The sequence below is a fragment of the Scyliorhinus torazame genome, chromosome 8 (genome assembly GCF_047496885.1).
Source record: "Scyliorhinus torazame isolate Kashiwa2021f chromosome 8, sScyTor2.1, whole genome shotgun sequence".
Taxonomy (NCBI): Eukaryota; Metazoa; Chordata; class Chondrichthyes; order Carcharhiniformes; family Scyliorhinidae; genus Scyliorhinus; species Scyliorhinus torazame.
The window spans coordinates 25,278,243-25,306,120 of record NC_092714.1 but is presented as its reverse complement, the minus strand read 5'-3'; the positions used below and the strand labels follow the sequence as shown (position 1 = coordinate 25,306,120).

Sequence of the window (27,878 nt, the reverse complement as noted above, 5' to 3'; positions counted from 1 at the left end):
CTGGCGCCCGGTACAACAACCAGGCACGATCCACAAATCCCTGCCCAAACCAAAACCGCTCCAACCCCTCCCACAGATAGTCCCACTCCACCTGGCCGAAGACCTTCTCCGTATCCATGGCGATCATCACCTCCACACTTCGTCCCACCGGGGCATCATTATAACATTTAACAGCTGCCTGATGTTGGCCGACAAATGCATCCCCATAACAAAGCCCGTTTGGTCCTGCCCTATCACCCCCGGCACACAGTCCTCAAACCTTGAGCCCAAGATCTTGCCCAGCAACTTGGCGTCCACATTTAACAGCGAAACTGGCTTGTCGGACCCACACTGCTCCAGACCCTTATTCCTTTTTTAAATTAAGGAGATCGAGGCTTGCGATAACGTCGGGGAGGGCATACCCTGCTACCTCGCCTCATTCAACACCCTTACCGGTAGGGGCCCCAAGTCCCACAAAAACGTTTGTAGCATTCCACCGGGAACCCGTCCGGGCACGGGCCGTCTCCGCCTGCACCGCCCCCATACCCTCCACCACCTCAATCAGCCCAATGGGGGCTCTCAATATCTCCACCAGGTCTTCCTCCACTCTAGGGAACTCTATTCCCTCCAGAAAATGCCTCATTCCCTCCATCCAGGCCGGGGGCTCATCCTCGTACAATCTCTTATAAAAGTCCCCGAACAGCCCATTCACCCCCACCGGATCCAAGACCATGTTCCCCCCCCTCCTATCCTTCACCTTTCCAGTCTCCCTCGCCACCACCTGCTTCCTCAATTGGTGCGCCAACATCCTACTCGCCTTTTCCCCGTATTCATAGACCGCCCCTAGATGTTTCTGTCGCTCCCTCAACAACCCAGCCTCCGGGGCCTCCGAATACCTATCCACCTGTAAAATCTCCTCCACTAACCTCGCCAACTCCGCCCGCTCCGTCTTGTCTCTGTGCGCCCGTATTGAAATAAATTCCTCCCTTACCACTGCCTTCAACGCCTCCCACCGAAATCTCATCCATATCGTTCAGCTCCACATATCCTCGAGTGGCAGCCCTCACCCGCTCACAGACCTCCTCATCTGCCAACAGCCCCACATCTAACCTCCACTGTGGGGGTGCCGCCGCCACCATCTCTCCCCCCCCCCCCTCCCCGCCCGTGATGATTCACCTGCAAGTCGACACATTGCGGCCAACAACTCCCTGTGCAACACAGAATAGTCGATTCGGGAGCACGTCCTATGCACATTGGAGACAAATGAAAATTCCTTCGCTCTAGGCCTACAAAACATCCGCAGGTCCACACCCGCTCATGCGCTCCATAAACCGCTTCAATTCCCTCGCCACCGCCGATACTGTGGCCCACCTCGGACTCGACCGATCCAACTTTGGCTCCAGAACCGTGTTAAAACCCTCCCCCATTGTCAACCAGAACAAGTCCAGGTCCGGGATCTTCCCCAGAACCCACCTCATAAACTCTATATCATCCCAGTTTGGGGGCATAAACAGTCACCAACACCACCGGCATCCCATCCAATTTCCCACTCAACGTAACAAACTTCCACCCGGAGTCTGCCACTATGCTCCCCACTTCAAAAGCTACCCATTTATTTATCAAGACCTCCAACCCCTCGAATTCAAATCCAACCCCGAATGGAAGACCTGCCCTACCCATTCTTTCCTGAGCCTAGTCTGATCCCCGATCTTCAGGTGCATTTCCTGTAAAAATGCCACATCCGCCTTCAAACTCCTCAGATGCCGAACACGCGGGATCTCTTGACCGGCCCATTCAGCCCTCTCACATTCTGTGATCAGCCTGAATGGGGGACCCCCCTCCCACCCCCACCCCCACACATCCCGGTGATCAACCGTAGCCCCTCCTGAGCCAGCCTCCAGCCCGCGTCCCGCACCCCCTCAAGCACGCCCTCGGAGGTCCACCATCATCAACCCACACATACCACATTTCAAAAACCCTTCCCCTGTCAAAACTCCCCCCTCCCTCCCCCCCCCACAAAACAATCCCAACCCCCATCAACACTCTAACCACCTGATCACCCCCCACTGCATTTCCATGAACTAGCCCGCCCAGCTAGCCTGGCAGCCCCCACCCATGGCACGTCTACCCCCAACTGATTCCCCTCCACCCCCCCCCCCCCCCCCCCCCCCCGCACCAACACTCATCTGGTGCAAGCAACAACATCAACATTCAAAGACCGAAAGAGACTACGTCCAACCCCCAACCTCCACAGAAAAACAAAGGACAATGGCCCCAGAGAGAGAGAAAAACCCCACCTCCTCCAAAGTTCAATGTCCTCCTTCTCCTGCCAGTCCATTATCTCTCGCAAACTCCATCACTTCCTCCGGCGTCCCAAAATAGTACTCTCGGCCACTGTGGGTCACCCAGAGGCGAGCCGGGTACAGCATCCCAAAACTTCACCACCTTCTTTAAGGGGGCAGCCTTCACTTTATTAAAGCCCGCTCTCCTCTTGGCCAGTTCCGCACCCAGGTCCTGAATCAGATAATAGTTATCCAGTTGTTTTGCTGCATATTCCATTCTACCTCTTGTGTAAATAAACAGTAATTGTGTTTAAACTTCGAAACCTGCTGACACTAAATATTGGGCAGCCAAGGGTCAAAGTCTTTGGGTATTTTTCTAAGAATTATTGATTAATTCACTTGTGTTGTGATTCCAGGTCAAGTGGGGCAGGAATTGACCGCGCATTAACCCAGGGTGTTGTAACATTACTTCTGAGAAATGCCTTCAGAAGTTTTATTAAGCTAAAGGCACAACGTAAGTACAAGTTGTTCTTTTCTAAGTTGGCATTGTGGTTGAACCTGAAACCCATTCCTGGAGAGGTGGATTGGCCATTGAATTGTGCTGATGAGACTGCTCTGGGGACCTGGGTTCGAATCCCGCCATGGCAAATGGTAACATTTGAATTCAATAAAAATCTGGGATTAAAAGTCGAATGTTGACCATGAAAACATTGCCGATTGTCTGAAAAACCCATCTGGTTCACTAATGCCCTTTAGGGAAGGAAATCTGCCATCCTTACCTGGTCTGACCTACATGTGACTCCAGATCCACAGCAATCTGGTTGACTCTTGAATGCCCTCAGGGATGGGCAATAAACGCTGATACCTGTCATGATATGCAGACATGCAGATGATATACAGACAGGCAGCTAATGAGCACAGAGAACAGGACATGACCAATGAGCAGGCAGGACACTCAGGGGTGGTATCTCACTATAAAAGGCACGAGGCACTCACACTCCGCCTCTTTCCACTGATGAACATCTACAGAGTAAGTCAGAGTGTATTTACAGTATCACACCTCCAGCACGTGGCTAAGAGCTAGTCTGGTTCAGTCAGAGTAACCACACACTTAGGTTAGTAGAGTCGAACTCAGACAGAACTGTGCTAACTCTGTTACTGGTTCAATAAATCAGGTTGAACTAACTTCAAGGAGTATCTTTTGGTTAAAGCTGCATCCAGTTGCAGCCTGTATTATCCCAGAGTACATAACACATCAATGCCCACATCCCATGAATGAATAAAAAAAAAAAATTCCAGGGTTAAGTGTCTGAAGGGAAGTGCCGGATCTATCAGGTAAGTGCTTTTACAGCACTGCTTGTGGTCCAGGAAGAGAGAAGTTCTCCACCCCACCCCACCCCCGCAGCCGCCTCAAGTTAACCTGCCATGTTCTGCCTCCCGCTTGTGATGTTCAGAGCTCAACTGCACACCATCAGCTGAGTTCCTCTGCAGTCTCCCGGATACCCTTCCCCACAATCTCTCCTTGTGATCTTTCAGCCATATTACCGTCAAACAAAGCCATGAAGGCCAGGAGGAACAGTAATTGGAAAGGCTTTTTGCAGAATTAAAGTGCCAATGACTGCCTTAAACAGTCTTGGAAGTTATCAGTTAAATCAACAGTCAAACAAAATGATAAAAATATGAGGCATTGAGTGATAAGTAGTTTAAAATATTTGTTAATCGCTGGTAATGAGCACAGCCTGAAGGTGATTTATGTCTGACCTGAGCAGAATATGCCTGAAATCCTGCCCTGCTTTGATTATTATAGTTAATCTTGGCCTTTCCTTTGTGATTTATAGATTAATAAACTTGTGGTGGCGCTAAACTGTGAGGTCACTTATTCAGATGACAGACCTAGGCATTATTTTCAGCATCACAACCACACCCAATAGTCTTTTCAATAGTACAACTATTGCTAATGAACCTCACATTGTATAAGTCACCTTCTAACTGCATTCATTTTCTGTTATCAACATTCAAACCAAATTTTACTCGGCCTTATATTTTATCATTCAACTGAGGACTTTCGTTTATCCTGTACTTAGAAGACAATTTATGTAAACTAAAAATAAAAACAGAAAATGCTGAACGCACTCAGCAGGTCCGGCAGTGTCAGGATTAAGAGGCAGGAGTTTCCATCAGGACTCCAATATTGAAATCAAATGGGGCCCTCATTCGGCACTTGCCGGCAGCGAGACGGGTTCAGCAACCTCCTGGGTGCCCCTGCATCCAACTTTCTACTCAGGAGGACACAAGTATCCAATGCTGTCAGAGGCCCATAGCACCTAAACAGCTATTAGTAAAGCCTAAATGACACCCTAAGCGATTGTGACAAAGGTAAGCTATCCCCCTTCATCCTTCTCAACCTGTCGGTAGTCTTTAGCCTGGATGGCCACAGCGCCCTCCTCAGCACCTCTCCACAGTCATTCATTTGGGCAGCACTGCACTCACCTGATTCCAATATTATTCAGTCACAGCCAGAGATTCACCTTCCGTGGTTTCCGCTCCCACACCATTACCTCTGGAATCCTGTAAGAATATTTCTTTGACTCCTTCCCCCCTTCCTGTTTCCTGTCCACATGCTGCCCCTCATTGGAAAATACCGCCGGGTTCCACATTTGCACTGATGATCCCTCGTGTGACCTGACCACAACCATCAGGACCCCTCCAGTCTCTCTGATTTGCCAGGTTGCTTGGGTGGCATCCGGTATTGGATGAGCAGAACCTTCCTCCAGAAATGAGCAAGGTGAATGCTATCAAAGACAAACAAAGAACAAAGAAATGTACAGCACAGGAACAGGCCCTTCGGCCCTCCAAGCCCGTGCCGACCATACTGCCCGACTAAACTACAATCTTCTACACTTCCTGGGTCCGTATCCTTCTATTCCCATCCTATTCATATATTTGTCAAGATGCCCCTTAAATGTCCCTATCGTCCCTGCTTCCACTACCTCCTCCGGTAGTGAGTTCCAGGCACCCACTACCCTCTGCGTAAAAAACTTCGCTGTCTTCAGGGGATGTCCCGGAGGACTGGAGAATAGCCAATGTTGTTCCTCTGTTTAAGAAGGGTAGCAAGGATAATCCCGGGAACTACAGGCCGGTGAGCCTTACTTCAGTGGTAGGGAAATTACTGGAGAGAATTCTTCGAGACAGAATCTACTCCCATTTGGAAGCAAATGGACGTATTAGTGAGAGGCAGCACGGTTTTGTGAAGGGGAGGTCGTGTCTCACTAACTTGAGAGAGTTTTTCGAGGAGGTCACTAAGATGATTGATGCAGGTAGGGCAGTAGATGTTGTCTATATGGACTTCAGTAAGGCCTTTGACAAGGTCCCTCATGGTAGACTAGTACAAAAGGTGAAGTCACACGGGATCAGGGGTGAACTGGCAAGGTGGATACAGAACTGGCTAGGCCATAGAAGGCAGAGGGTAGCAATGGAGGGATGCTTTTCTAATTGGAGGGCTGTGACCAGTGGTGTTCCACAGGGATCAGTGCTGGGACCTTTGCTCTTTGTAGTATATATAAATGATTTGGAGGAAAATGTAACTGGTCTGATTAGTAAGTTTGCAGACGACACAAAGGTTGGTGGAATTGCGGATAGCGATGAGGACTGTCTGAGGATACAGCAGGATTTAGATTGTCTGGAGACTTGGGCGGAGAGATGGCAGATGGAGTTTAATCCGGACAAATGTGAGGTAATGCATTTTGGAAGGGCTAATGCAGGTAGGGAATATACAGTGAATGGTAGAACCCTCAAGAGTATTGAAAGTCAAAGAGATCTAGGAGTACAGGTCCACAGGTCATTGAAAGGGGCAACACAGGTGGAGAAGGTAGTCAAGAAGGCATACGGCATGCTTGCCTTCATTGGCCGGGGCATTGAGTATAGGAATTGGCAAGTCATGTTGCAGCTGTATAGAACCTTAGTTAGGCCACACTTGGAGTATAGTGTTCAATTCTGGTCACCACATTACCAGAAGGATGTGGAGGCTTTAGAGAGGGTGCAGAAGAGATTTACCAGAATGTTGCCTGGTATGGAGGGCATAAGCTATGAGGAGCGATTGAATAAACTCGGTTTGTTCTCACTGGAACGAAGGAGGTTGAGGGGCGACCTGATAGAGGTATACAAAATTATGAGGGGCATAGACAGAGTGGATAGTCAGAGGCTTTTCCCCAGGGTAGAGGGGTCAATTACTAGGGGGCATAGGTTTAAGGTGAGAGGGGCAAGGTTTAGAGTAGATGTACGAGGCAAGTTTTTCCTTCCACCTCTACATTCAACGCCGACTCGGACTGGTGGGATGGAAGTTTCCTTTTGCCATTAGCTTTAAGGATATGATTTAAAATCTGGCCCAGGGCAGCGAGTTGTTTATTAGATCAGGGTGTCGCTGGCAGATATTTATTGCACATTCTTCTAGTTACCCTGGGGAGATGATGGACCATCTTCTTGAAGAACTGCAGTTGTTCTTCGTAGTGGTTTGATGACACTGAAGAGATTCCTGGGCCACTTCAGAGGCTGCAATAAACCAATCGTGGAGTCCAGACTAAACCATTTAAGGACTGTTAAGTTTCGACCCCTAGCTTTCTACTACAGGAGCACCTTCAAAGATCTGTGGACCTGCCCGCCCAAATCTCTCTTTCTACATTCCCAAGAGTTTTACCATTTACGGTATATTTCCCCTCTATGTTAGACCTACCATAATGCATTACCTCATATTTGTCTGGATTAAACTCCATTTGCCATTTCTCTGCCCAAGTCTCCAATCTACCTATGTCCTGCTGTATCTTCTGACAATCTTCAACACTATCTGCCACCCCACCAACCTTGGTGTCATCCCTGAACTTACTAATCAGTCCGGCTACATTTTCCTCCAAATCTATTATATACACCACAAACAACAGAGGCCCCAGTACCGATCCCTGTGGAACACCAATAGTCACAACCTTCCATTCAGAAAAGCAATTCATTTCAAGGTTTTGCAGAGGACACACTTGATCAGGGCTAGAATGAGCAGTTTTACCCTTTGGGTTGAGGATAAATGTGAGTGTTGCTCTCGTGGGCCAGCTAACCATACACACGGCTTTGATCCTGTCCCAAGCTGATAGGCTTCAGGGCTTCTTTCTATAACACCACGTCGAATATACTCCGTGTAGACTTGGATCCATCGGTGGCTCGGTCAGGGGTGAAGGCGAATGTCCTCACCTTTGCCTCGTTGAAAGCCCGGAGGCAAATTCTTCGAGTGGAGGTCTCCTACTCCGTCCGGTGCCTCGGCTGGGTGATCTCATGTCATTTTTACATTTGGAGGTCAAATACGCCATCAAGGGGTTGGTGGAAAGGTTCTACCTAAGATGTCATTTCCTTTTTTAATGAGTTAGTCACCATCAACTGTTCGAGGTATTAGGTTAGTTTTTGTGTAAAAGCTAATTGGATATTGTGTATATCTATTTTATTGCTTCAGGTTGTTTTGATTAATATGAAAAATTTTCAATGGTTTTTTAAAAAATTCAGTTGTCACATGATTAGTGGCTGGGGATCTCCTGATCTTGCAGGAATGAAAAAAGCTGCATTTCTGACCCTTAATCGTAACTGGCTTACAACTCCTTGGGTGCTTTTAAAATTACAAGCAAAATTTGAACTTCAATTGGTCGCAGGTAACATGCCTTCACCTGTGTGTGTGGCTGTCATGTTGGGCCTGGGTGGGAAGGGAGGTATCCGCAAAAACCATGTTAACAGGTGGAGTCATGGAGATATATTGTGCAGACCTTGCTGGGATGCCGATAACACCATCACCTGCCCAATAACTGAGGCTTGGAGGACTTAATACAAAAGGTAAGCAAAATTTGGTTTAACTGTGATGGAAAGTGCGACACGTGCAAAATGTAAGTAAGTGATTGCAAAGTGACACAGGAAATGAATAAATCACAAGATGCATGCGCAACGAATCAGATAGCAACAAATACAAAAAATAAAACAAGAAATTTATTTGCAATATAAAAAACACGAGGAGCATGAAGACAACTTCTATAAAACGAAATCAGTGTATGTTAATTGAAAAACTAAGTTAATGTACAACCTGTATATTTGTTACTGATTGTATGATCCACAAGTTAATGTAACATTTCAGATAACATAGCGGAATTTGTCTTCGTTTTCAAGTAATACAGCAGCAGAGTGTGAGATATGAAGAAATTGGGGAAAGGGGGAAGTTTTACTTCCCCTGCGTGTGTGTGTAACATTCTAAAATGGATGTGTATTAAGAACAAACTTCAAAGAGAAAACAGGAAATCTTCCCTCTCGTCTTCGTTGCAGCAATCCAGAGGAATCAACAGGGTCACTAATCTACAAAGTTCCTTTCAATCAGTTTGGCTCTTCCATGATGCAATGTTCTTTTTGCTTTAAAAGAGAGCCACTCAACACAGCACAAGCCTGTTATATTACAGAACCATGCCAATACTGTATCGAAAGCAATTGATTGTTACAATCAATTAGCCAGCAAATCCATCATCATACTATGTGATGATGTGGAGATGCCAGCGTTGGACTAGGGTGAGCACAGTGAGAAGTCTTACAACACCAGGTTAAAGTCCAACAGACACTGCAGGCAAGGATGTCCCGAAGCGTGGTACATTGGCGAGACCATGCAAACCCTGCGACAATGAATGAACAGACATCGCACGACAATCACCAGGCAGGAATGTTCCTTTTCAGTCAGGGAAAACTTCAGCAGTCAAGGGCATTCAGCCTCTGGTCTCCGGGTAAGTGTCCTCCAAGACGCGTGGCAACACAGAATCGCCGAGCAGAAACTTATAGCCAAGTTCCGCACACTTGAGTGCGGCCTCAACTGGGACCTGGGATTCATGTCGCATTACATTCATCCCCCACCATCTGGCCTGCAAAATCTAACCAACTGTTCTGGCTTGACGCAATTCACACCTCTTTAACCTGGGGTTACCCCATCTCTGGATCTGTAAAGATTTAATCACCTGCTAATGCTCGCATTCCAAGCATTGTCTGGCATCTTTGAATTTGTCTATATATATGTTTCTGGAACATACCTCTTCATTCACATGAGGAAGTAGCAGCACGAAAGCTAGTGATATCGAAACAAACCTGTTGGACTTTAACCGGGTGTTGTAAGACTTCTTACTATACTATGTGATGACCAGGGTGGTAGAAGGCAAACTATATGGACCGTGGCCTTTTCTTCATCTTGCAATTCTCATTCGCATTCAGTTGCCGAATTGCCGAACTGCACAAGAGATATGAGATAATAGGAAGATTTTATAGCAACGCTATTGTATTCTTAATTTAACGTAGATTGAACCTGGAAGAACATGAAAGAAAACTGAACACATTTTTGGTACCAGACGATCTATCGTTTGCCACCCCTAATTTTCTCTTGTCTTTTGGACACAGATTATTTCAAAATACCTGAGGCAGCAGAAGCACATTCAGTGGACAGAGACTGAGAGAATGCTGTATTTCATTCTGCAGTTCAAAAACTTTTACATTTTCAACTATATACATGTATGCAATATGCACAAAATATGATTTACAAACACATGTACTTCTGTACTAAAAAGCACCATTGCAAAAATCCTCATGAGAAACTAAGATACTAAAACATCTTTGAAGTAATTGATAAAGAAAATATTTTTCTTTGACTACTGTATGCGGTTCTTGTGGATACATGACGTGGCTTTTGTATTTAGAAGTCTTTCTTTCTGTGTTATTTCAAGTGTCATATCAGTAGGGAGCAGGAAGGTTAAGGTGGGTATCAGAAATAATCATTTGGCATTGGAGCAGAAGTTGAGTTTGTTAATATAGAAAGCTTTATAAACATTTATATTGGAAATATGGATTAAATTGCAATTAGAATAATAGAATTTACAGAGGAGGCCATTCGGCCCATCGAGTCTGCACCGGCCCTTGGAAAGAGCACCCTGCTGAAGCCCACACCTCCACCCTATCCCCGTAACCGCACCTAACGTTTTTGGACACTAAGGGCAATTTAGCATGGCCAATCCACCTAACCTGCACAACTTTGGACTGTGAGCGAAACCGGAGCACACAGAGGAAACCCACACAGACACGGTGAGAACGTGCAGATTCCCCACAGACAAGTGACCCAAGCCGGGAATCGAACCTGGGACCCTGGAGCTGTGAAGCAGACGTGCTAAGCACTGTGCTACCGTGCATGCTGACATTTAATTGTGCAGCTTCAACTACAGTCAGACCCAGAACAGATTCCACATGCAATGAAGTCTGCTGAACATCATCAGTGTACCATACATGAGTGGCAATCACCCCCAAAGATTTGCAGTCTGTAATGATAATCAGATTTTGTGTGTGCACCTCACGTTGTACAGCCACAAGGAACAGGCTAGTGGAGTGTAACTACAGGCGAATTCTATATTAAAGTAATAGAGTAGACATGAAAGAAATTACTTCAGAAGTCTGCTCCAAATTGCCAACGACATGCCAATACAAGATGATACCTGGGTTAGTCAGGGCTGCACACTCCAGGCAGTGTCATCAAAATTAAATTTCAGCTAGCAATTGTTTATTATGTGGCAGAAACAAAAAACAAATGGATCCCTCAGAAAGACACCAGACACATGACCCTGAGTGAGATTCATTCACAAATACAAAAATATTTTCTAACTCGGTTTCAAGCACTGTGAAATGTTCTCCTGACACATACAGTAAACCACCTGACCTGCCAAGCACCAAGGCCTCATTAAAACTCAATGCTTCCAGGCAGGAAGCAAAGGAGAAAGGGACAAAGATTCCCAAATCAGCTTATCATTTGAGAGGAGTTAGAATATAAACACACCATCATAAGCATTTCCTTTACAGGACAAGCCACATTTAAATTCATTTTTAAAAAGAGAAAGCATAATGAACGAATCATTGCATTAAATAAATTCTTCTGTTTTACCAGGCGTGGCTGAGGTACAGTATTTCCCAATAAATATTCAATAGTACTTTCGTTCCTGATATAATAAATCCTGAGTGCTCTTAAATAGCCAGGATTTAGGGCTAGGAGCTGGCCCTTCGAACCTGCTCAATCAATAAGATCACGACTAATCTGATTGTAGTTTCAACTCCACCTTCCTGTCTGCCCTCCTTAACCCCCAACTTCCCTGTCCATCAAAAATCTATCTAATTCGGCCTTGAATAATTAAAAACAAAAACAAATTTAGAGCACCCAATTCTTTTTTCCAAATTAAGGGACAATTTAGCGTGGCCAATCCACATACCCTGCACATCTTTTTGGCTTGTGGGAGTGAGACCCACGCGGACACAGGGAGAATGTGCAAACTCCACATGGATCCTGGGCCGGGATCAAACCAGGGTCCTCAGCGACCCTGAATAATTTCAATGATTCACTGCGTCGTGTGTATCTAAAAAGAAAATCTTAATTATGTGCGTTGCTAACAAGTGTGGAATTTATCGTCCATCCCTACATATCCTGGTGGTGAACTCAATGTACTCACAGCTGATAAATTCCTACATTGTGCTGGCAGAGACTCAGATGGAAGTAAAAGTACGAAGCAGGCTTGTTAGTAACACAAAGTTGTGTCCAACAATAATAATAAAGTAAACATTTGTAAACAGCGACTGTCTCTACCTAGTCAGATGTTGTTGTTAAGTAGTACACACTGTAGCCTCAATCAAAAGCTATTATAAATAACAGTATTAAACATCTCGTGTGCACTTAACAAGTCTGCACTCGCAGGGCTGCGTGGGAGTGTACTCCTGGTGGGCGAGGCTTTCTGTTGGGACGTGCGGGCTCATAAAAATACCAACCCACCTCAGTTAACTCCAGATGAATCATATTTGTAACAGTGCTGTCACCGTACTCACTGAGCCCACTAATTGCAATAAGACGGCAGTGAAATCACAATGAGACCAGTATAGAGTACAGCCAAATGCCCCCATTCACAATTACAAAAATACACTCTAACTCTTGCGTGCATGGTGGAAGATCCCATTAACCAGTAAAGCTCTTAGTGGTTAGCATTGTTGCTTCACAGCACCAGGGTCCCAGCTTCGATTGCTGGCTTGGGTCACTGTCTGTGCGGAGTATGCACGTTCTCCCAGTGTCTGCGTGGGTTTCCTCCGGGTGCTCAGGTTTCCTCACACAAGTCCCGAAAGACGTGCTGTTAGGTGAATTGGACATTCTGAATTCTCCCTCTGTGTACCCGAACAGGTGCCGGAATGTGTAACTTCATTGCAGAATTAATGTAAGCCTACTTGTGACAATAAAGATTATTAATTTAATTAATTAAAGATTATTATTAACTAAGGGCTTGGAAAATCACAAACTCCTGTTTCAATGCCAGCAATTTCATGCTGTCATTATAAACTGTTCAGGTTTACAATGTCAGACTCTAGTTTTACAGTATTGGGTGTGTTCCAGTTCAAGAGGACAGAGTACAATATAAATTAAACTAACACTACGAATACTTTACCACAAGCCTGGTGTTAAAACACAATTTACAACTTATTCAATTGACAGGATGTTCAGTTAAAATATAAACACTCAGTGTCAGTTCACAGTTTACAAAACTTCCATTTGATGGAAGGTTTTACAGGCTCATTACTTATGACTTTTGCAGGCAGTAGTCAGTACAAATTAATACAGAATGCATCAGTGTGTAATCTCGGCTGTAAGTAACAAGATCAAGAAATGGCTCCGCCACTTTGTTCAGCTAATAAACTGTACAGCTTGCGTTTCTTTTCCAGTAACCGTTAACATTTCTAACATGTAAACCAAACACACACAAATATCTGAATGGAAAGAAAAAGCAGAGCTCTTGTTCCCCGCACCCCCCCCCCCCCCCCCCCCCCCCCCCCACCACCAACTACCCTACATCACCATTGTATTTCCGGCCTCACGGTGTGACAGTGTTAGTTAGCAAGGCGTCGACAAATTTTCTCCCAGCCCAAAATCCCGTTCCAATCCAAGCTCGTCAGATTTTGGGGAGCTTGGCAACGTCCCTTGGCAGGGGGAACCTGCCCTGAGCTTAAAGCTGCGGTGGCAGTATGAAGGAGGAGGCGTTGTTTATAAGGGTTTCTGTATGACCTTGTGCGTTATCAGGACAAAGTGTTGCTGCCGGCACTCTGTGAGTGGGAGGAAAACGCCCACTTTCACCAGCTTTGTTATTGTTGACTTAAATGATGTGCAGTTCCTGACGGCTCGGTAACGCTGCACTGATTGGTGAATCAGGGCCTCAGCAACAAGGTGTAATCCCAGTCTAGGAGTCACAAGTCTCATCGCGCCTTATCCTCCACACGTGTTCTGACAACATGGAGGGGAGGAGCCCCACCGTTTATCCAAGTGAATTGAACAAACAATTCTGGTTTAATGAGGTAAAGCAGAGTTTGCTGTGGCTTCACTGTGGTGTAGTGGTGCCACAATGCATTGGGGCTGCTCTGCTCCAAATTCTAAATAAAACATTATTCGCTTTTGGAATATGGAGTTCGCTAGCAAGACAGGCATATATTGCCCACCCACCCCCTGTTGTATGAGTAACGTGCAAGGCCATATCAGCAAGCAAATTAAGAGCCAAATAATTTATAGTCGGCTGTCCCTCAATTCGAGAATGATGTGTATTCAGGCCCGTGAGTTTCTGCCTTGGATCTTCATGTGACCGAAGAGGTAAATTCCCGACCCACAGATCTTTGAGTGACATGGGGCAGGGCGTCCAATGAGGTAGTGGGATCTGGAGGGCAGGGTTTGCTCCCTTTTCTTTCCGTCTCTGCTGCCACTTTGCCTGGTCATTAAGGCGTTAGATCTCAAAGCACGATGCAGCTTGATGGACAAGTTCCTCCAAGTCATTAATCTCAAGGCAGCATGCTTCAAGGAGAGTTTGAGTATCCTTGAAACATTGTCTTTCCCCTCCCCTGCAACACTGACCGTTTGTGACTTGAGAAATCAGGCCCTGGCAGAGACGATACTTTTCGGCCATCATTCGTCTACTCCCTTGGCGTGGCTTTGCAGCAGCTTCTCCTGAATGCCAGTGCAGTTGTTTTCGAGAAGGACACTAGTGTTTGTTCAACAGTCTGTACATACAATCCAGAGACTGCAGCAGAGGCATGCTTACGGAATTTCTCTGGTATTCTTGTGTCGCTAATACAGGGCCCAGGTTTCACTGCAGTGTAAGAGTGCGTTGACAACTGCTCTGTATAATAGGACTTTTGTTGACCTGTGGAGGTCTTTAGTGTTGAACACTCGCAGTCAGCTTGTAGAAGCTGAGCTGGCGCAGCTGATCTGGCGTTGCATCTCCTCGTCTCTGGTAGCCTTTAGAGAGGTAGCTGCCAAGGAATGGGAAATGTTCAACATATTCCAGAGTGTCTCCTTCAATGTACATGGTGGGTGGAATATTTGACCGACAAGGTGTGGGCTGATATACAAATTTTGTTTTGACAATATTGAAGGACAGGCCGAGTTTCTTGTATGCAGGTTTGAAGAGAGCTTGCAAATCTAGCACGTTGTGGGCAGCGACACCGCAGTCATCCACAACCAGTGGCTCATGTCTCGTAGAAGTCATCGGTGTGGAACTGAAGTCACACAGACAGGCCCGACAGGATTTGGATGCATATTTTTGTCACTGATGGATATTAATGAACCAGCCAGGTCTCCCCATTCGCAGGTAAGGATGCGGATTTGCAGATGGACAATGGCTCCGAAGCCCCGGCTGCAACTTCGTGCTAGACACCGACCTGGGATGAGAGAATATCAGCCGTGATTGAATGGCGGAGCAGACTCGATGGGCCAAGTGGCCTAATTCTGCTCCTATGTCTTATGGTCTTCCGCATTGTCGGCTGAAGGGGTAGTATGGAGGTGAAACGGGAGTTAAAAAAGCATCGATGTCAACCGTGGGCTATTTATCTCTTATGCTGGGATGGTTCAGTGCCCAGATGGAGGCAGCACTGTGATGGGATAAATGGGGCACGGGTGTAAGCATCACAACACAAAACAGTTTATTACTGTCGGAGGATGCAGGCTGCTCGTCGATTACAGAGAGCGGTTTAGAGCTTTACCCAAATGTTGGAGAGTTCTCAAAAACACAGCCCCATGAAGATTTGGCAACTCAAGCACACACTAGTTTTATTTACCTATTGGAAGAATAACTAAAGGGAAATCTGAGTCACACTCAGGTGAGGCTCCTCAAGGCATCTTTCCAAAACCTCACGCTAAAAAAGACTTTGAAAAGGTATTATTTGTATTTAGAGAGAAAGGAGGAAAAGGTGATTGGGCATAAAGGGAAAGCTGGTGTGCGCATTGTCAAATGGAGACCATTGCACAGGGTAGGTTTGCCGCACACTGGGGAAAAGCAAAGATCATTGCAAGAGAAGTGAGGACACTGCCCATTCACCAGTGAGTCATCGCTGGTATAGTCAGTGAGCAAACCTCCTCTTGGAGATCAAACAGTGCCGGGGCTGAGCCCTCAGCCCATTTGACAGCCCGCTTAATCATCAGTGATCCGGGGAACAAATCTTTGGAGGTCATTTGATCTGGTGCCAAGAGTCACATCTCTGCCATGCCTTCTCGATTAAAATTTTAAAGAGAGGGAAAGTGTGAAAAGGACATTGCTGAACACAGCAGGCACAAGTTGATGTATTCATCTCCATCGACTCTGCAGCCAAAAGGAAGACATCTCAAGAGGGACCACACGGGAATAAGATACTTATATGGGATAAAGTAAGCTTGTGTCAATATGTTAAGGTGCAAAAGTAGGGGGAGAAATGGTTCAGGGTTGGGAAGGGCAATTGTGAAGGGCACCTGGAAGTAAAAGAGGGATCAACAGATGGAGCAGGAGGTTGACAGGAAGTGTCTGTTGCCAAGACACTGGACTTAATTTAAAAAAACAGCTGGATATTATAATAATAAGACAAGCTCCTAACATTTCCTTCTTTGGCGTGACATTCATTATGCTTCTATGAAGTGTCTCAGGAAGTTTTTCTATTTCCAAAAGGTGACACATAAATGCAGGTGGTTGCTGGCAGCTTTTCTGGCTGGAAAGGCCTCTCTCATCTGAACCTCTCTCATCATCCCGAGTCTCAACAATGTGAACGCAGGTCAAGCTCTTCCTTCCTGTCAAGAAGAGTGGTGGCAGTGGTCTACAGTTAGAGAAAGAGGCAGAGGGAGTCAGGGAGCACCTTTCACCATTTCGGACCAATGAGAATGAAGGCTTTGAACTGTATATTTTTCTGTTTATAAATGACAACATTCTTGTGGGAAGTAGACCCACACAGATTGCGCTGGTCCTTCAAAGGAGTTGGGTTTCCGTCAACGTCAGCCCATCTTGTGTGCGGCACAAGGAAATAAACAGGAAAAGGCCAGAGGCTAAATCGTCCTCATCCACTCCTAATTTTAGGCATATTTCCCCACACTTATTTTATCTTCAGTTGCATTGGTCTGCTCAGGCCTCGCATGTTTGCAGTGAAGAGGGCTGCGGGTTTGCTGCCCAGCCTCCGAGCTACCTAGCACAAGAATGATGGCCCAGTTCGCCTGACTTTGCCTTGGAAAAATGCTTCATGGAACAAACACCAACTTTGTGCAGGAGGTGGAAATCCAGTACCCAGTTGTTGGTTATCTGAAGCACTTGAACATGTAGCAAAAAACAGTGGTGTCTTAATTCTGATAATGGAGTCAGCGGGACCATGCTATATTTTAACTCCAACACTCCTCCCCCAGCTTTATTTAGGCCACTATTCTTTAAAGAAATTAGGGACCAGAGTTTTACCAGTTCGCCTCCGGCAACCGCGATTATCCGATTATCTGAATCCCAAGACCTCGCGCTACTTTCTCCAGTGTTTCAACAGGGTCAAGGTAGGAGGTGTCTTCATTCCTTTCAGAAGCAGTAGGCCTGGTTGCCGGCTGGGATACATTACTGAGGACAGAGAATACGGGAGAGTCATTTCCAGAAATCCCTGATTTCTTCTCACCCCTTTCAGAGGGCTCTGGAGTGTGGCACTGCATTGGCTGAAGGGACTTTGGCGAAGGCTTGGCTGGCAGGTTGGTGGTTTCCCGCTGTCCAGCACGCCTCAGTCGCGTGGCGGCAGCAAGGCAATCCTCCTCCTCCTTGCCCGCTTTGCCGCTGGTAGGTTTTGCAGAGAGAGTCTTGCGGCGGGATTCTGGTGCATGGAGACACACTTCTGTCGCCTTCCTCCGCGGACCGTGCCTCTTCTCCAGGTCCTTAATGATCTTTTGCGTCAGTTCAACGGTTTCATAGCGGACCATATGCAGCTGTAAATAGCCATCTGCATGCTCTTTGTATCTAGACAGTTAAAGCAAAAAAAAGTATGGGGTTCATTTTCATCATCACACATAAAATATTCAATTTGAATGGAAGAGGGTTTTGGTTGAGTGATGCGGTGGTCTAGCTGTGGACCAGTTCCCTCTGGAACTTGGTTCAAATCCAACACAAGGGACCCGGAAAGTCACACTTCTGTTGAGTTGGGCAACCTTAATTTGGCACTGCATAAAATGGCACCCAACAGGCAAAGCTCACTCAGAACACCTATTTGTGTAACCAAAATGGAACAATACTATCGCTATTCACCCCACCGGAACACAAAGCGCAGAGTGGAAATCTGCAATTTAGTGAAGGAACCAGCTTCCTGCCCTGCCATGCCCACCGGGAACTGGGCTGAACCTGCCCATGAAATCTAGAAGAATGAATCTAGAACTTGATTCTGTTTGGATCTGAACCCAGGTAGCAGAGGTGAAAGTTCATCGTCTAAACCAGTGCAACACCCAAGCAGCCATGTATGAGACTTCTCAAATTGAGGAATTTAACGCTTTCAGTTTCATGGATTTACGATGAAGGCCAGGTAAAGCAGAGTAGATAAGTTTGAAGTGATGCTCCCTCTATTCTGCCCCAACATGCGTCAGCCATCATCAAATTACACCTGTGCTTAGCATTAGCATTGTGATTTCCTGCAACCTATTGGCCAAACAATTTTTAGGTGGTTAGTAACTGATGGGATTCAGGGGCCTCTACAGTGATGAGTTTGGACAGATAGAAGATATGTGTCATCTGAAAGCTTAATTGGTGCGTTGGAACGCAAAAGGTGAAAGAAATCCTACTTATGTCACCCAGTGAAGAACTATTTAAGCTGTTTATGGACTGGCCAACTACCTGAACTCACTTCACATTACATCCATTCTGGTTAATAGATAGTTCCCACTTGCCATCCTGTTTCACATAGCTGTTGACACAATTTGTAGATTTCAATTTCTCATATTGGTAATTGGGTTCCTCTCTCAGCTCCATTGGAAGCATCAATGCTGCAGTGTCTACTGTATGTATTTTGGACAAGTAAAACAAGATCCATACCAGATGGATTAACTAAAATGGACCGGATGGTCAATCTCTTCTCTATTTAAGGTGGGTTCTCTCTACCTCCTGTATAACAAATTTTGTAGCATCCATTTTTCATAGAAGCACCACTGACGTCCATCTGTTGGCCTGGCTTGGTTGGCAGCTCTCTCGCCTCAAATTCGGAAGGTTTAAATCCACACAGGTCAGGTTATGTGTGGGGTAGGCCAATGTTAGGATCGTAAGTAGTGTAAAATTGATCTGAGAAGCAAGGAGTGGAACAGCAAGACAGGTCTTGAGACTCTGGTCAAAAAGAAGAAGGAGGCATATGACGTACATAAGCAACTGGGATCAAGTGTATCCCTTGAAGAGTATAGAGATTGTCGAAATACAGTTAAGAGGGAAATCAGGAGGGCAAAAAGGGGACATGAAATTGCTTTGGCAAATAATGCAAGGGAGAATCCAAAGAGATTCTACGGATACATAAAGGGGAAAAGAGTAACTAGGGACAGAGTAGGGCCTCTTAAGGATCAACAAGGACATCTATGTGCAGAGCCACAAGAGTTGGGTGAGATCCTGAATGAATATTTCTCATCGGTATTCACGGTGGAGAAAGGCATGGATGTTAGGAAACTAAGGGAAATAAATAGTGATGTCTTGAGGAGTGTGCATATTACAGAGGAGGAGGTGCTGGAAGTCTTAAAGCGCATCAAGGTAGATAAATCCCCGGGACCTGATGAAATGTATCCCAGGGTGTTGTGGGAGGCTAGGGAGGAAATTGCGGGTCCCCTAACAGAGATATTTGAATAATCGGCAGCCACAGGTGAGGTGCCTGAAGATTGGAGAGTGGCGAATGTTGTGCCCTTGTTTAAGAAGGGCAGCAGGGAAAAGCCTGGGAACTACAGACCGGTGAGCCTAACGTCTGTAGTAGGTAAGTTGCTAGAAGGTATTCTGAGAGACAGGATCTACAAGCATTTAGAGAGGCAAGGACTGATTCGGGGCAGTCAGCATGGCTTTGTGCGTGGAAAATCATGTCTCACAAATTTGATTGAGTTTTTTGAGGGGGTGACCAAGAAGGTAGATGAGGGCAGTGCAGTAGACGTTGTCTACATGGACTTTAGCAAAGCCTTTGACAAGGTACCGCATGGTAGGTTGTTGCAGAAGGTTAAAGCTCACGGGATCCAGGGTGAGGTTGCCAATTGGATTCAAAATTCGCTGGACGACAGAAGGCAGAGGGTGGTTGTAGAGGGTTGTTTTTCAAACTGGAGGCCTGTGACCAGTGGTGTGCCTCAGGGATCGGTGCTGGGTCCACTGTTATTTGTGATTTATATTAATGATTTGGATGAGAATTTAGGAGGCATGGTTAGTAAGTTTGCAGATGACACCAAGATTTGTGGCACAGTGGATAGTGAAGAAGGTTATCTAGGATTGCAACGGGATCTTGATCAATTAGGCCAGTGGGCCGACGAATGGCAGATGGAGTTTAATTTAGATAAATGTGAGGTGATGCATTTTGGCAGATCGAATCAGGCCAGGACCTACTCAGTTAATGGTATGGCGTTGGGGAGAGTTATAGAACAAAGAGATCTAGGAGTACAGGTTCATAGCTCCTTGAAGGTGGAGTCGCAGGTGGACAGGGTGGTGAAGAAGGCATTCGGCATGCTTGGTTTCATTGGTCAGAACATTGAATACAGGAGTTGGGACGTCTTGTTGAAGTTGTACAAGACATTGGTACGGCCACACTTGGAATACTGTGTGCAGTTCTGGTCACCCTATTATAGGAAGGATATTATTAAACTAGAAAGAGTGCAGAAAAGATTTACTAGGATGTTGCCGGGACTTGATGGTTTGAGTTATAAGGAGAGGCTGGATAGACTGGGACTTTTTTCCTTGGAGCGTAGGAGGCTTAGGGGTGATCTTATAGAAGTCTATAAAATAATGAGGGGCACAGATAAGGTAGATAGTCAACATCTTTTCCCAAAGGTAGGGGAGTCTAAAACTAGAGGGCATAGATTTAAGGTGAGAGGGGAGAGATTCAGAAGGGCCCAGAGGGGCAATTTCTTCACTCAGAGGGTAGTGAGTGTCTGGAATGGGCTGCCAGAGGTAGTAGTAGAGGCGGGTACAATTGTGTCTTTTAAAAAACATTTAGATAGTTACATGGGTAAGATGGGTATAGAGGGTTATGGGCCAAGTGCGGGCAACTGGGGCTAGCTTAATGGTAAAAACTGGGCGGCATGGACTGGTTGGGCCGAAGGGCCTGTTTCCATGCTGTAAACTTCTATGATTCTATGATTCTAGGTGGCCTTAGGCTTGGATTAAAACCAAAACAAACTGGACAAGTGGTAACTAGAGGTAGGGGAGGTGATCTTCCGGCCTCGTTACACTCGCGCTCAAGCGAAACAAGGCCGATGATTAGCGGGATAGGCCAAAATCTGAAACCGTGCCAGGCGCCAAACAGTTTGCGACTCAACCGGTCCTCTCCCATAGGCGAAACTGGGATCCCGCCATAGCGTGCTGAGAAACCAATTATCATCACTTAAGCTCCATTTCCATACATTTAACGAGAGCCACCCCATATCCAACGGCCTCCCGTCATTCAGCGGCCTCCCCAGCAAGTGCTCACAGTGGCACCGATTAGAACATCTTTTGAAAAACGTGAACCTGGCGGAAGGGCTTCTGTGGGGAGTCGAGGAGATGAGTAGCCATCATTGTTGACAGGCGAAGAGCCTGGGGGCGCCGGGCTTGCTGCCTCTGTGCTCGGTGAGGGATGGAAAGACCCACGGCTGGGGGGACGCCCTGCAAGGGTGGGCCACCATGGGAGGGCGGGGAGGATGCTTTGGGGGGGGGGGGGTAGTAGGAGGGGCAACCGAGAGGCAACCTACTTGCGACCTATCTGCGCGAGATCCAGTGGCCTCCCGCGATTCTTCGGCCTCCCCAGCAAGGCTGCAGCCGGGCGCCGATCAGTGCTGGCCCACACAAACGTGGACCAAGCGTAACGGCATTTGTGGGGGGGGGGGGGTCTCTGGAGATCCTGGAACGCAGGCACGTTGACGCTGCCACCCTGGCACTGCCAAGGTGCCCAGATGGCACTGCCAAGCCAGCACGAGCACTGCCTGGGTGCCAGGATGGCAGTGCAAGGGTGCCCGAGTGCCAGTGACAAAGGTCAGGGGGCAAGGAGGGCCATGCCCATGAAAGGAGGGTGGGGGGGGGGTTGTAAAGGTGGGAGAGTGCAGAGCAGGTAAGTAGGGGCCTCCGGGAGGTTGGGGGTCCTAGAAGGAATGGAGTGCTGTAAGGGGGCTTGGGGAGGGGGGGCTTAAGAGGGGGACCTCCAGGCATATCATAGCGGGGTGTCCACACTTGGGGGGGGGGGGGGGGGGGTGTAGGTGACCTACAAGCTTAGAGGTCAGGGCACCCTTTCAAAATAGCGGCCCGATCTCGGAGTTCAGCTCCCCAGTGCTAAAAAACATTCAAAGTGTGGCCTTAATTGGTGAGAAACTCCTCACGGTCCAAAAAGGTGACAAAGTGTCATTGAAGAGCGGTAGAGAAATCGCCGACAGATCCTGCAGGAAATGGGAGAACCGGGCCCAATAGCTTTCCTAAAGGCAATATACAGGTTACTAGAATAAGCAGCGCCAGTAATAATCTAAGTCAATATCCTATGGCTCTCGGTGTATCATATTGTCCTACCTGAATCGTGCGTGCCCAGAAGGCCACTTCAGCTGGTGCATCTTCCGCAGGTGCACTGTTAGTGTGTAGGCCCAGGAAAAACACTTGGCACAGATGTGGCACTTGTACCGAGGCTTTGTTTCCCCCTGAATAGAGAGGGCATGGTCCCATCATTTTATTAACTTCAAAATGTTTTGAAGATAAAAAGAAACATCCTTTTTACTATGCTAGTGCCACGAGATAAACACTTTGAACAGTCATTGCCCTCCTGGGAACTATTTGTCACCAGTATGGGAGCCGTGCTGGGAACAGCCAAAATGATAGCCCATTTATGTTCCAGTGGTTACACAATATGTTCTGAACTCACCAACATCAACTGCACGGTGGCTCACAAGTAGCAAAAAGGACCCCGTAATTCTGTCCACAGGTGTGACGCGATGTCACAAGAAAATGCACACAACGTGTGAACCCACCTCGAGTCTGAGAAAATCAAGTCAGAGGTCGGTATAAAGTCTGAAAGGCTCCGTGCTTTCGTCAAAATGCTACCAGAGCCCCAATTCCTGTAGTCCCGCCTCCGAACCCAAGCATCCACCATTCATGCCTGAGGAGGGGGACAGAGGCGGGTTATACTTTGCTAATCCATGGTTCGCGGAGGCAGCTGCACTTGTAAAACTGAAACTGCCTTCAAACAGAAGCAAAATCTGGTACTCGGATTTCCAAAACGTGACCCGTGGGATTGAGACATTTGAATAAAGCGGCCAGAATATTTGGAGAGGTAAAGTACCTCTAGGAGAGGTCAGGTACCTCTTTAGAACAGCTGAGGTGCACCTTTGGAAGATATCAGGCACCTCTTTAGGAGAGGTCAGGTGCGCCCTTGAGTAGATATGAAGGTCTGTAAAACTGTCAAGCTATTGTCATTTAAACCTCCAAACAGTTTCATATTTTTGAAAAAAAAAACCAGTCTGCAGTTGAAAGAAATAGCCTGGTTTTCCACCGTTTGTTGACATATGCCTGAGGGCTAGCATTATAGGATTACTGTATGCTTGACTGCTTCCACAGTGGGGGTCCTGTCAGTTCACAGTCTGACTGACAGTTTCAAGTGTAAGGGTCCCTCCTGTTTATTGCCCTATTTCCCCTTTCTTTTCTTTTTTTTTGCGAACACCAGTGGGCAGCCCGGTAGCATTGTGGATAGCACAATTGCTTCACAGCTCCAGGGTACCAGGTTCGATTCCGGCTTGGATCACTGTCTGTGGGGAGTCTGCACATCCTCCCCGTGTCTGCGTGGGTTTCCTCCGGGTGCTCCGGTTTCCTCCCACAGTCCAAAGATGTGCAGGTTAGGTGGATTGGCCATGATAGAATTGCCCTTAGTGTCCAAAAATTGCCCTTAGTGTTGGGTGGGGTTACTGGGTTATGGGGATAGGGTGGAAGTGTTGACCTTGGGTAGGGTGCTCTTTCCAAGAGCCGGTGCAGATTCGATGGGCTGAATGGCCTCCTTCTGCACTGTAAATTCTATGAAATTGAAATAATCCATGGATGAGTTATGGACCTGTGACTTTAATGCAGCCTGTGTCTTTAAGGCAAAGCAGCTTGTAGGTGGCCTGTGTCTTTCAATTCAAGCACAGGATTGCAGCAGCCAGTGACATCAGTGATGACTCGCTTTGATTGACTTAGCTGATGGCCAGTGAATTGTCTCAAATGTCTGTGCCCTGCCCAATGGCCAGTGGTGATTGGTTCCGGTCCCATTGACAGGGTTTTCCAAACACAAGGCTGAGTTTCTAGTTTCATTTTGGTTCTGAAACCTGGATGGAAGAGTTCTAACTCACTCTTTCAAAGATCTGCTGAATTTTCTCTTTATGACTGCACTGTAAGAGATCTCCCTCTCTTCGCGCCCCCCCCCCCCCCCCCCCCACCTCAAACAAGGTAGATGTGAAGCAGAGACAAGAATCTGATAGCACTCTGTAATAGCAGGCTGCTGTGGCACCAGAGGTCTCTCCTGGAAAGGCTATGAGTAAGTTGTACTGCTGGCTGCAAAGAAAATCATTACATGCTATATTGACACTTTAATCCACACCCAAATTGTGAAGGAAGTGCACTGAAGGACTAATCATCTTAAGCAAGGACTCTTATCTTTCTACTTTAATCCTTATTATTTTTCCACCTCACCCTACTTCTTTGTTTGTCTATCTTGTGTGTATGGGTAGAAAGCGGGGCAGTTAGAGAGGAGTCAGGTTATGCTCGACATTAAGCTGCTGTGTTTACTCTATGTTTTATATTTGTTCTAGTTAGCAATAATTTAGGAGTTGTGTTTAAACTTGCAAAACTGGCTATAGCAATGAATGGGAAACCAAGGGCCAAAGATTTGAAGTTTATTAATAAGAATTATTGGTTAATTTACCCTTGCGTTGGGACTCTGGGGTACATGGGGTTGGAATCGACTGTGCACTGGTCCACAGTGGCATAACACGATGATTACAAAGAATCCTTTGATGTAGGTCTATGAGTACAAATATATGTTTTCATAAAGGATTAAGCACTTGAAGGGATTTAAATGTTATCACAAAAGTGTTTTGGTTTTAATAGTGAAGTTTGCTCACCATGATAATTAATTAATAATCTTTACTGTCACAAGTAGGCTTACATTAACACTGCAATTAAGTTACTGTGAAAAGCTGTTTAGTACAGGGCTAAATCGCTGGCTTTGAAAGCAGACCAAGGCAGGCCAGCAGCATGGTTCAATTCCCGTATCAGCCTCCCCGAACAGGCGCCGGAATGTGGCGACTAGGGGCTTTTCACAGTAACTTCATTTGAAGCCTACTTGTGATTTTCATTTCATTTTCAAAAGACCCCCGTCGCCACACTCGGGCGCCTGTTCGGGTGCACGGAGGGAGAATTCAGAATGTCCAAATTATCTAACAGCACGTCTTTTGGGACTTGTGGGAGGAAACCGGAGCACCCGGAGGAAACCCACGCAGACACGGGGAGAATGTGCAGACACCGCCAGACAATGACCAAGCCGGGAATCGAGCCAGGGAGCCTGGTGCTGTGAAGCACCAGTGTTAACCACTGTGCTACCCACAGTTGCTTGTTAAGCCATTTCAGAGGGCTTTTAAGAATCAACCACATTGCTGTTGGTCTGGAGTCACATGTAGGCCAGACCAGATAAGGACGGCAGATTGCCTTCCCTAAAGGACAAATGTGAACCAGATCTTGTTTTCCCGACATCCAACAGTGTTTTCACGACCCTTCATTCCAGATTTGTATTGATGCAATTTAATTAAATTCCACCATCTGTGTGATGGGATTCAAACCTGGGTCCCCAGAACATTACTGTGGATAACTAGCCCAGTGACAATACCACCACCTCTCGCTAGGATGAGCAATTAATGCTGGCCTAGTTAGCATTGCCCACATCACATGAATAAAAGAAAAAAGACTTCTGCGGTCTACCCATGGTGATTTGGCATGGAGGGTGTAAAGGCAAAAGGGTAGATGGGGGGAGGCAGCAGGTGGCATGGAGGGTATGAGGGGCATGGATAGGGCATAGGGAATGTGTGAGGTGAGGGAATGAGAGCCAGAGGGCTGCTTTTTATTTTATTGTTTTTATTATAACTGGAACAAAGTTTGAGAACACTGACGCGTGCCTTGTAACCAGCCCAGTTCCCCGTCCGGAAGCCCTCGTGGCTGCTTCTGCACTGTTTCCAGGGGGTCAGTGGGTCCAGAACAAAAATACGAAGATTCAGGGCACTTTCTCTCAAGTCAGTTTTGCAGAGTCAGGAACACTACCTTTGGCCCATGGAGTGTTAACAGCATAGGAGGCCATTTGGCCCATCAAGACCATGCCTTCTCTCTACGGAGCAATCTAGTTAGTTCCATTGCCCTGCAAATTTATTTCAAGTGCTCATTCGATTTCCTTTTGAAATCATAAATTGTCTCCCTTTCTGCCATTCTCAAAGGCAGGCAGTTCCAGTTCAGTATCATTCGCTGTGTTTTTAAAAAAAAAAGTTCTTCCCCATCCTCAATGTTTACCGCACCTCCACGTTTGGTATCATAAGTAAATATTGGTAACAAAGATCTGGGGGGAGCCAAAAACAAAGGAACCAATGAAAAGAGAAAGAACAAAAGAGGAAGGAAGAGTTTCATACCACTTGCCAGATGAGAGCTCAAGCTCTTGTGAGGAAAAGGAAAATTAAATCCCGCGTTACTTCATAGTTCAGTTGTCACTTGGTCACCTACCTCATGTATTCTTCTGTGGTGCTGTTTAAGGGTTTGCACACTGCGGGCACTAAAATTACACCCGTCAGAGCTGCAGCGGCATGTTGGTTCATCATTGTGCGTTTCAATGTGTTTTCGTAGGTCGTACAAATTCTTAAAACTGGAAATGAAGAGGGAAAAAGAATAAGCAAAGTAACTTTTAAACAGAAGGAACTTTAAGAGAAAAGCACCAAGTCCAACCAGCTGGTCCCCTTCGATATATTAACTCTCAGCTCACCCGTAAAATCCCTAACTCTTCCCAATCGAGATTTGTTATCACACCTCTCAGTCCGCAAGCCTCGAAATCAGGGACACATTTTTTTCTATTCGATTGCAGAATGTGGGCTGTGCTGGCTTGGCCAACATTTATTACTCATTCCTAATGGCCCTCGGGAAGGAGGTGGTAAGCTGCCTTCTTGAACTGCGGCAATCCATATGGTGTAAGTACACCCACAGTTCTTATAGGTACCCCACACAATTCAAATGGCCCCCGGTGTTTTTATTTTTGTACTGTGTCCATGAATTAATTCAAAAATACAGTGAAAGATAGTAAGGCTGGCTACCAATGCATACAATAGGAGTATGGTAATATCAAATAGCATAACTTCAAAAGTATGTTAAATGCCAATTAAGATTAAAGAAAAATTTGTTTGCAGCTTCTGCCTGCCTCAAAATTAACCCAATGATTACTCAATCAAACAATGATATGTAAGCCTTGATCTTAAATGACTAAATTTTTAAAAATTAATTTACGGGGTGTGGGCGTCGCTGGTTGGCCAGCATTTATTGCCCGTCCCTAGTTGCCCTTCAGCAGGTGGTGGTGAGTTGCCTTCTTGAACCTTGCAGTCCTTGAGGCGTAGGTACACCAACTGTGCTGTTGGGAGGGAGTTGCAAGATATTGTCCCAGTGACAGTGAAGGAACGGTGATACATTTCCAAGTCAGGATGGTGAGTGACTTGGAGAGGGACCTCCAGGTGCTGGGGTTCCCAGACAGCTGTTCTCCTAGATGGTTGTGGTTGTGAGTTTAGAAGATGCTGTCTCAGGAACCTTTGGGGAGTTAATGCGGTGCATCTTGTAGATGGTACACACGGCTGCCACTGTTCGTCGGTGGTGGAGGGTTTGAATGTTTGTGGAAGGGGGAGCAATCAAGTGTGTTGCTTTGTCCTGGATAGTGTCGAGCTTCTTGTATTGTTGGAGCTGCACTCATCCAGGCAAGTGAAGAGTATTCCAATACACTCCTGACTTGTGCCTTGCAGATGGTGGACAGGCTTTGGAGGGTAAGGTGAGTTACTCGCCGTAGGATTCCTAGCCTTTGACCTGATCTGGTAGC

The 27,878-nt window shown here is 46.4% G+C and overlaps 1 protein-coding gene across 6 annotated transcripts in view; it reads right to left on the bottom strand.

The window, feature by feature from the left end:
• Nucleotides 1–13,171: 13,171 nt before the first annotated feature.
• Nucleotides 13,172–27,878, bottom strand: part of LOC140427685 (histone H4 transcription factor-like) — a 72,360-nt gene continuing 57,653 nt past the window's right edge. For 4 of the 6 annotated variants that reach the window (XM_072513180.1, XM_072513182.1, XM_072513183.1 and 1 more), the window contains 3 exons: nt 26,531–26,669; nt 22,319–22,443; nt 13,172–17,587 (listed from right to left, as the gene is read on the bottom strand). In XM_072513180.1, coding sequence (XP_072369281.1) covers nt 17,077–17,587; nt 22,319–22,443; nt 26,531–26,669 — 775 coding nt within the window. In that variant the 3' untranslated portion in view covers nt 13,172–17,076. The remainder of the gene's footprint in view (nt 17,588–22,318; nt 22,444–26,530; nt 26,670–27,878) is intronic. The other 2 variants (XM_072513184.1, XM_072513185.1) reach the window with 1 other exon arrangement.